The following is a 10,586-nucleotide window of genomic DNA, read 5'->3' as shown; positions in this document are numbered from 1 at the left end:
TTCATTTGAATTTGCGAATCGATTCGAGCGTGTGAAAGGAACCGGTCTATTCAAAAGAAAGATTCATTCACGAGTCGGACATCGCTACACGTGAGTGATTTATGTAGGCTAACATGACGTGGTCGCCTAGGCACATTCTGTGCCCACATACATATAAAACATTAACACATCAACCAACAACAAATGGGTCATGACGTGTGCAATTTCAGTTATTGCAAAATAATAAGGAATTTTTTTTTTAATTTTAAGAACTATTTATTAATAAACTTAATGTTTACATCAGTGAAATGTTCATTTTTTAGTACATTTAGTCATTTTATGACTTGGGCATTAAAATATCACTATTGACACATAACAATACAGGTCAATTGAACCTTTCTTAACCGTCCATAATCAGGCCTGAATGCTCTGCATACCTCCTGTATTATACAGTACAATGTAGAAAAGTCCGACAAGTGTTAATAAGTTTTTATTGGCACTGTACCTCATATGCAGTTTTAATAAAAAAAAAAAACCACATAACAGGATTGAAGTGTCACTAACACAGGTTAGCTTAATCACACATTCTCTAAATCATGCTGATTCACTTAATGTTTTCTAGTAACTTCTGATAATGAAATGACTAAAGTTAACTTAATAATAACTTTTAAAATAAGTCTCGGCACAATGGAATATGGTGCGTTTCTTGGCCAACTACCATCCACGTGTGGGTTTCCAAGTACCTACAATCTTCCCTTTGGAATGTACGTAATACACTGGATGCATCACAGCTGTAGCGCAAGCCTGGAAAACACAAGAATGTATCAGCATGCATTACTACCAGGTTTCTTATTGCTTTTAGTCCTACATCCTGATTGAGTTGAACTCAAAGTTTGGTAAAACACAAACAAAGGTGTTCATACTTCAGTGATGCAGTGTCTGTTTCTGTATTACCACTGTAGTATTTTTTTATTTCTTTTAAGTCTATACCCATGAGTTTCTCTTCTGCATCCTCCATACTGGGCAAGTCACCTAACCCCCTGCTTAGAGGTGTTTTCAGCCAGGAACCCAAATCTCCAGTATGCTTCAAGAGAACCGCCATCACACTCCTACTGCACAGCTAATAATAATCCCTTTAGTGTTAACTTAAAAGAATAACCATCACTCTTGCAGGGCTTATGAATCCACTAGTTTGCCTGCAGGAAAAACAGGTTAGTAGATGATGCAGAATCCAGAGCCCTAGAGCACATGAGAATAAAACACCTACATCAAAAAGCTATTGACAAACTACGGTAAAAACACCATAATACTTAAAGAACTGCAGTTATGTAAAATCGTCTGGAACAGCCACAGGTAGCGAGGATCAGCAACAGCACTTCTGAAACATTTCCTCTGAATGCTGCTACGCCACAGGGCTGCTGACTGAGCCCTAAACTGTAATCTCTTTTCACACATAACTACAAAGCGAACACTGGAAATAATCGCATCAATTATAAAATCCCTCACTATACTGAAATTGTATGGCAGTTACACAGAACAACAAATCTTCTCATTCAAACAAAATTACGTAATTATAAATGTGGATCCTGTCCAGTGTATATCCTGCCTTCCGCCCAAAGACCGCTGGGATAGGCTCAAGCACCCCCTGCGATCCTGAGGGAGAAGCGGCTTTGAAAGTGTGTGAAAATGAAATGTGAAATGTGGATCCAAAACGATAATTCAGCTTTAACCATGCTAAACAAAACAGAAGAACTTTTTTGGTGGACATCAGAAAGAAAAAGCACATTTAAATTGATGGAGCTGACTGTCCTCGTGACAGTACAGCACCTCGCCTGTCCAATCAAAGGAGGGTAACAGAACTTTAAACGACATGCAAGTTTGGGCCTTAACATATAGAAAAAGTCAATGCTATGTTAATAATTCTGCAGACGGAAAGGTGCTACAGATAATTTTGTGGCCTGCTCCAACTGTTCCATCCTTTCCATCATATGGAATATTCCACAAATTTATATGTTCGGCACACAGACTGTCTACATCAAATTTTTTTTTCTTTTTTCTTTTTTTAATGATTTAGAACTTCAGTTACTCTTTGCACTGTGTTAAAATTTCACAATGAACAGACCAACAGAAATGGTCAAAAATTAATTGTTCTTTTAACATCCAATACAAGTTCAGAATGTTTTTTCCTTCTCTTCTACAGTGACTATTTTGGAGATATGAGGTTTTCTTCCAACAGCAATGATATGAGGATATTCTAATTGAAGCTGCATATAATGAGTGTTTGATTATGTTGGCTGGGCTCTGTTAACAAGACATAATTGCAAAGACTGCAATTTCCCCCTGGGATCAATAAAGGAATCTGAATCTGAATCTGAATAATATAGTCTTTTGTCACATAATGCTCAAATATATGAATCAGTGCCTCCATTAAGTACAGTGCACTTTAAACCATAGATCATCTTTTTCTCTGCATGATTTGTCAGCCCCATTTTCAGGACCACCACAGCAGATATAATTTGGGTGGTGGACTATTCTCAGCACTGCAGTAACACTGATGTGCTGGTGTTGGTGTGCTAGTGCGTGCTGTGCTGGTCTGAGTGGATCAGACACAGCAGTGCTGCTGGAGTTTTTAAACCCCCCAGTGTCGCTGCTGGACTGAGAATAGTCCACCAACCAAAAATATCCAGCCAACAGTGTCCTGTGACTACTGATGAAGAACTAGAGGATAACCAACACAAACTGTGCAGCAGCAGATGAGCTATCGTCTCTGACATTACATCTACAAGGTGGACCAAGGTAGGTATGCCTAATAGAGTGGACAGGAAGTAGGCAGAATTTGAAAATTCCAGCAGCATAGCTGTGTCTGATCTTGTGCCAGAGCAACACACACTTAACACGCTACCACCACCATGTCAGTGTCACTGCAGCACCCAGAAAATATCTGCTATGATACCACCACCTAGATAATATCTGCTCTATGGCAGTCCTGTGGGGGTCATGACAATTGAAGGACAGGGTAAAGGGGGCTACAGTGTGTCATTGTAGAACCACAAAGTACACCTATATGGTAAATGGACTATGATACAATGGAAGAGTGTACCTATAAGGAATACTTAATCAAGTGGCCTGTTGGTGTAAACACACAAACAGTGGTTACTCACATGGTACGGCATAAGGGAGAGCATTGAGCCCAGAGGGAACTGACTAAAATCCAGCTTTCCAGAGACGGGCTCCACCCTGCCATGCTCCTGAGTCATGGACACGAGTCTACAAAAAAAAACACTTAATGTTTGCCAACCTTTAGGGAAAATTACTCAGACTGAAATATTTGTCATTATTTTGCAATCACGTACTTGTATATACCGCCAGTTTACAACATGCTTAACATCCATAATGCTTTTAATTATCACCTCATATACACTCAGTAAAGAAGGTCTTCCTATGGCATGTATCGGGGTGGGCAACTCCAGTCCTGGAGTCCTGCACAGTTTGTTCATTTTCCTGCTGAAATACACTTCGTTCCACTCAACAGTTAATTTCCTGCTTTCAATCAGCCAAATAAAATTTTTTCACTTTTATTAAAGTTGTTTGACTCATGGAACAACGACTACCATGAATTTTAGCCCATTTTAAATCATAAATGTAGCAGAAATAAAATGCAGGTTAACTGTACATATTTAAAAATCACAGAGGCAGAGGTAATAGAAAGCATCTATTTATGTTTAATGCCTCTAAAAGCTCCTGCACAGAAAGCCACTGCATTTCGGCCTAAAGGTTTTTTTTAAACATATGGCGAAAAGGTACATACAAGGTGTTGTATGACAAAATAGTTCACGACCACTGCACTGGTTCCTATCACCACTATTGTAAAGAAATTTGAGCCAGTGTGTTTTTCTACAATGAACCATTTCACATCAAAACACTTTGAATGTTTACTCTCAACAATTAAATTAGGCAAAAATGATGAAAAATCATAGAATCTGTTTGCTTGTTTCAAAGCTCAGAGCTGCTTCATAATCTGACTGCAATTGACCCAGTTTCATCATCTGACTTCATTAATTGTAGCAAGAAACTTTCTTGGAGCGAGAAAATCAATCAACTGTGCTGATCTCCAGAACTGCCCATCCCTTGTCTGAGAAGACAATGATCTTGTGTTTATTATCAAGAAACTTAATGGTATTTCTTACTTTATGTCCGGATGACCCTCAATGACGGCATATCCTGTAGGCAAACGTCCTCCTCCGTCATGGCTCAGGGCTGTCCATCCACAGTCTACCAGTAGCTGGTTCTTGTGTGGGTAGTGACCTATAACCCTTGTCAGTACCCGTACGGCAACATCCTCAAGCCTACAGGAGCCAATCAGTGACTGCTGTACATCTACATATACACCCACACACACAACAGATGTAAAAAAGGACTCAGAGCATCAATCATGAAACAAGTCTGTTTCTATGGATATTTAATAAACAGCGTCACATCTGTATGCTTACCACACCACTTACCATAAAATATGTAGTTTCCAGGATGGACCTCACTTAACATAGCCATGTCTGGGACTGGGTGGCTACATGAAGGGGTGGAGCCAATGCTTGATTTAGGACCTTTTACTCCAACAGCTTTCAGTCTGCATCATATAATAAAAGACTGAGTGCAGGGATTGCATGGATGGCACTAAAATTAAGTCTTGCATGGCCAGTAATGTTTTTTGTGACAATAACGATTTCAATTAAGGGTGTGATTGTCCTGTAAATCAGTACAAAAAATGGCTGTGCTTTGGCCCAACAAAGCCAGATCTATTTTCCATTCAAAGCAGCTAATGACATGGACAGCGTACTTCTCCACAAACTGTAATGTGAAGGTTGTAGTTTCTTGGGCAACAGCCTTGATTTGCTCCTCCCCCTTAGAGCCATAGGAGTTTCCACAGTGGGCATAGATTCCTGTAAGCTCCACCCCCTCTGTCTCAGAGATTTCCTGGGCCAACTGCAGAGCAGCAGGCTCGGCGTGAGGAACACCCGCTGAAAAAAATGCAATTCACATGCTTTATCCTAGTATCTTAACTCAATGAATCAGAAACGATCAGTTCACAATTTATTCATAAATAACTTTTCTTACTACATAATTACTTAAAATCTTACTACTTCCTTATTTCTAGAACAGTTATTACATTCCAACAAAGTTCTGTAAATGCGTAACACAGATGAAGGCACCTACTCTAATGCAGATCTCACCTCTACCGTTGTTACAGTCCAGTTTCATCCACACATGCCAAGCCTTGCCCTGCTTCAGTGGTCTCCTCTTCAGTTCCTGCAAGGCAAGGCTACTGTCCACCAGCACATGGAACAAAGAGAGCTTCTCTGACAACTCTGCACAGCGCTCCACTTTGTCAAACGGCAATGGGTATGCGTAAAGAATGTCATCATAACCGTGGTCAGCAAAGAAAGATGCCTCGGCCAGAGTGGACACCACAATGCAGCGACGAGAGCCCCCAGTCATAATGTCGGCACATTCACTGCGGTGAACACAGGGAAGATGAAAAAACATGCATTTGCAATCCAACTGTTAATGACCATTTAGAATTTTTTTTGGGATGTACCAAAAAGGGAATGTGGCCTGATGCAGATATGTGATATTTTTCATGTACATACCTGCCGACACTGATACATAAGAATGTATTAAACAAGCTTTTATAAAATGAGGACTTAATCTACTACCTGGGTTAGCGTTACACTCTGCTTTCTAGAGACAGAGATGGGCAGTATGTCCATGTCATTGTTATCATGACAAATATGACCATGATTAACAATGCATTTTTAAGCATAACATAGATATTTTCAGTACTTAAATTTACACTGTTTAACTACGTTTCATTACAAAGAGGTAACAATTAGGCCCATTTCATTGTTTTTTGTGCAGTAAAGCCTGTGAAATGTTATTTTATTCAAAGCCTTTGATAGCTTACTGTTTCACTACCACTGCATGTTAAATTTCATGATGCGCTGTAAAAAATGTATTTAAAGGTGGCATAAAATGAACTAAATTTAGTCATTTAAATTGTTCCCTGATATGGTGAGAAGGTATGTGACTTTGGTCTGGGTGACAAAAGCCCAGATGTGGTTTTACACACCCATTTACAGCCCTTTGGCCGTCAAATGAAACAAGCTGTTTTCCCTTTTTGGTGGGCATATGATGAGCTCTGCTCCGATTTGCTGGTTTACAGTGAGGCAATGCGATGGCTCACTCAACAGTAATATTTTGAAATAGAGACAGGCAGGAATATAAAATGCCCCTCTGTGTAAACAGTCTAGGTCATCATACTGTTTAATTAGATATGCTAGCTACCTGGAGCTTTAGTAGCTAACATTACCAATACTAGCTAACGTTACTTGCTTTCATTCTCTGCAACAAAAAAAAATTAATGCTGTTAGCTCACTATGAAACTTTCAAATTACGATAATCTGGCCTCAACTGTAAAAAAAAAAAAAAAAAAAAAAATCACACATCATGGCTACTCACAGGCTGCTGTTGGGGTTGTGATGCTAATAAAGGTGGAACTGCCCCTCTCCTCTACCTCTCCAGTGTCAAATGCTGAGCAGAGCTTGCTCGATTTTGTTCAAGGTTTGAGAAACTGTCTGAAAAATGTGCACCGTAAACTAACAACTTTCAATTAAAGTTGTCAGGGAGCCTGTTAGACATGTGGGACTTAAGCTGGCTTCCTATTCCTATTTTGCACATTTTCTGTTCCACCTTTAATGGTGCTGCATCGTTCATTTGCCTGTACTTCCTGTAGCATTTAAATTGGAACGGAACATTTCTTTGTTTTCCTTGTTCTTGTTCTGTTCTTCACAATACCTGCTGGGCTAGAATGTGGGCTGGTTTATTGAAATTTTGGGAGTGTAAGTATTAATGAGCTGAGACTGTTGCATAACAGCCTTAAACAGAGGTCACTAATAGGCGGATTGCGGCCCGAGTCCAGACCCAGACGCTGTCCTATGCAGACCTAGACCTGTACCTGATAAACTATAGAACTATTTAATTTAAACTGGGTTTAACTATTTTAATCGGCATGGCTTTTCAGCCATTTACAGTACCGCTTTAGTGGCCCAGGAGTCTCACAGACCAATTGCATAGGTTGTAAATATCACACGTGACGCTACTCAGCCAATCAGATCTGTGCGTTATGATGAGCACTGAGACTCCAGTGAGTGACGCACACGCAGGGGAGGGACAAGGAGAGAAACAGCAGTCAGAGAAGAAAGTGAATCAGATGAAAGTTAATTCACATGGCATGATCTAAAAAGAGAAAACTGACAGTTGTTGAAATATGACTGAAGTGGACTTTATTTGATCTGATATTCAGTTGTTGACTGTATAAGATGTTGAAATTCCTATAGGCTACTTCAGCAAACAGTATATGGCACTGATGTAACAGATGTAACAGACACTGATGTTTTGGACCTTCGCTTGAGGAAATTTTCTCTAACTGGACCTTATGAAGTTTTAATTAAAGACCCCTGGTCTAGGCATTTGGAACCTGTTTTACCTCCCTCTTCTCCATATGCAGGATTTCCAGTTGAAGGAGGAGACAAGTGTTAGCTAGAGGCTTAAGAGTCAGTTAGGTTACCTCTCCGCATATATATATATATATATATATATATATATATATATATATATATATATATATATAAAATATATATAGTTTTCCACTGTATGCCACCTTTAAGCCTCAAAGTGAAGTTTTTTGCTATATGTGGAGTACATCAAATGCGTCATCAAATATCAATATAAGTCAAATCTAAACATTTGCTTCATGCCAACAGTTTGTCTTAAGCAACTATTCGACTGATATGATTTCCATATTATCGCACTTCCCTACAATTTTCTGGAGAACTAGAAACCTTTTTTCTCCAGAGATGACCTGTCTGTATTCAAACTAGATCCCGAATTGTACCTCCAGGGTGGTCAACTGATCTGAGCTGCAATCTTACAGTGTTTTATGGGTTTTCATATGAGGTCTTAGCTGCACTCCGAGCTTCTGGAAGCGAGCCAACATCACGCTAGCATTTCGCTTCACGATATCGAGGTCCACGACAAAAGCTGGAGTAGAAAGATCCTTTATGAGCTCGACAGCAGTGCTGGCCATCGTGAAATACTGCAGGGAAAAAAACACACAGCATTACGTGCTAAACCTACTTACAGTACAGGCTGTTACACTGATCCACAACAACTTCATTTTCTTATATCGTCCAAACTCAGTGCAGTGCAGATTCCTAAGTTGGTCTTTCTGGTATTTACGGAAGAACAGCAAACCGAACTGGGCTTTCAGGAAACATTTACAAACACGGGTCACTGCCCCAGTCGCCATTCGCTATATACCCTCTTTCCCTGGCTCACGATAAAACAACATTCAAGCAGACTTTGTCCAAAAACACTCACTTTTCCTACGCGGCGCGTCTTCCTAAACCAAACCGCTACAGCCGTGGAAATGGGGGCGTTCCCATAGAAAGGGCGCTGCTGATTCGCTTAATACCGCAGATGGAAGGAAGTAACATCCAATGAAATGTCTCAGACGCACAGCGGCCCCTCCTGAAGTTCCAATGGCTGAATCCCAAATCAATCCATAGTGGACGTGTAGTGTACTATTATAGTGAAAAGCTGTCATTTCATGACCCGTGTGTGCGAAGCGCTGTATAGGGTGTACGGAGTCATTTGAGATGCAGCCAAGAGGAATCCGCTTGAGTGCTATTAATGAATGATAGAGGCACTTAACGTCTATTTAGCACTTGGCTAAATAGTTAAGGGCCCAGCAGCATTTGGGGACATTGGACAGAGCCTGTGATTAGGCAATACACTTCTAGGGTAAAAGTCAACTTTTCCCGTGAAAATGAAAACGGAGCCGAAAGAAGACTTTGACCTTTAACTGTGATAAGCAATATGTAGAAAGAGAATTTAAAAGGGGGAAAGCTGAAACGTGTGAATATAATGTTTTCTCAAAACCAGTCATGTTGTTACGATGCTATAGCTACTGTAGTAGGTTGATTTGTGTGCTTTATTATGTTCTTAATAATGAATAAAATACTTAATAATTGGCTTTTGAATTTGCATTGTACAGATACACTATATTGCCAAAAAGTACTGGCTCGTCTGCACTCACACACATATGAACTTGAGTGAGATTCCATTCTTAATCCATAGGGTTTAATATGATGTCGACCCACCCTTTGCAGCTATAACAGCTTCAACTCTTCTGGGAAGGCTTTCCACAAGGTTTATGTGTGTGTTTATGGGAATTTTTGACCATTCTTCCAGAAGCACATTGGATGAGAAGGCCTGGCTCACAGTCTCCGCTCTAATTCATCTCAAAGGTGTTCTTTCGGGTTGAGGTCAGGACTCTGTGCAGGCCAGTCACTTCCACAGCAAACTCACTCATTCATGTCTTTATGGACCTTGCTTTGTGCACTGGTGTGCAGTCATGTTGGAAAAGTAAGGGGCCATCCCCAACTGTTCCCACAAAGTTGGGATAATGAAGTTGTCCTCGATCACTTGTTCTGCTAAAGCATTAAGAGTTCCTTTCACTGGAATTAAGGGGCTGAGGCCAAACTCCTGAAAGTCAATCCCACACCATAATCCCCCCTCCACCAAACTTTACACTTGGCACAATGCAGTCAGACAAGTGCCGTTCTCCTGGCAACTGCCAAACCCAGACTTGTCCATTAGCTTACCAGACAGAGAAGCGTGATTCCTCACTGCAGAGAACACGTCTCCACTGCTCTAGAGTCCAGTGGCAGCACTTTACACAACTGCATTCCACGCTTTGCACTGTGCTTAGTGATGTAAGGCTTGGATGCAGCTGCTCGGCCACAGAAACCCATTCCATGAAGCTCTCTATGCTGTTCTTGAGCTGATTTGAAGGCCACATGAAGTTTGGAGGTTTGTAGTGATTGACTCTGCAGAAAGTTGGTGATCTCTGCGCACTATGCGCCTCAATATCCACCGAACCCACTCTGTCATTTTACGTGGCTGACTACTTTGTGGCTGAGTTGCTGTCGTTCCCAATCGCTTCCACTTTGTTATAATACCACTGACAGTTGAATATGGAATATTTAGTAGTGAGGAAATTTCAAGACTGGACTTGTTGCACAGGTGGAGTCCTATCACGGTACCACGCAGGACTTCACTGAGCTCCTGAGAGCGACCCATTCTTTCACAAATGTTTGTAGAAGCAGTCTGCAGGCCTAGGTGCTTAGTTTTATACACCTGTGGCCATGGAATCGTCACTGCTGTGCTGAGAACAGACCACCACCCAAATAATATCTTGGCAGCGGTGTTCCTTTTCCATTGATAGATGGGGTGGAGAGGGCTGATCCATTGTGCAGCAACAGATGCGCTACAGTCAGCATCTGTAAACACCTATATGGTAGGTGTACCTGATAAAATGGCCAGTGAGTATTTTTATGTGGTGTCTCAGTTATTTCATACAGTTTCATATAGTTTCTTTGCTATATCAATATGAATCAATTCTGCTTAGTCCACTCACTTTTCCAACCTTCAGAGACAGACTGCTTACGATGCATTATGTATATGAATAATACAAATAACACTTAGAGGAA

General features: G+C 40.6%; 1 protein-coding gene across 2 annotated transcripts; it reads right to left on the bottom strand.

Annotated features, from left to right (window-relative positions):
* Positions 1-453: 453 nt before the first annotated feature.
* zgc:162816 (uncharacterized protein LOC571260 homolog) lies at positions 454-8,498 on the bottom strand. 2 transcript variants are annotated; one of them, XM_017699474.1, is made up of 8 exons: positions 8,413-8,498; positions 7,965-8,128; positions 5,208-5,488; positions 4,814-4,994; positions 4,482-4,603; positions 4,167-4,356; positions 3,141-3,246; positions 454-783 (listed from the first exon to the last, which is right to left on the bottom strand). In XM_017699474.1, exons 2-8 carry the CDS (start codon positions 8,117-8,119, stop codon positions 694-696), a joined length of 1,125 nt encoding a protein of 374 aa, XP_017554963.1. In that variant the 5' UTR covers positions 8,120-8,128; positions 8,413-8,498; the 3' UTR covers positions 454-693. The 2 variants fall into 2 exon arrangements, with proteins under 2 accessions (XP_017554963.1, XP_017554965.1); XM_017699476.2 differs by lacking the exons at positions 7,965-8,128; positions 8,413-8,498 and adding an exon at positions 8,174-8,382.
* Positions 8,499-10,586: the final 2,088 nt, after the last annotated feature.

This window comes from Pygocentrus nattereri, chromosome 15, assembly GCF_015220715.1.
Source record: "Pygocentrus nattereri isolate fPygNat1 chromosome 15, fPygNat1.pri, whole genome shotgun sequence".
NCBI classification, from domain to species: domain Eukaryota; kingdom Metazoa; phylum Chordata; class Actinopteri; order Characiformes; family Serrasalmidae; genus Pygocentrus; species Pygocentrus nattereri.
Note: the sequence above shows the minus strand (reverse complement) of the source record. Positions and strands in the feature narration are given on the sequence as shown.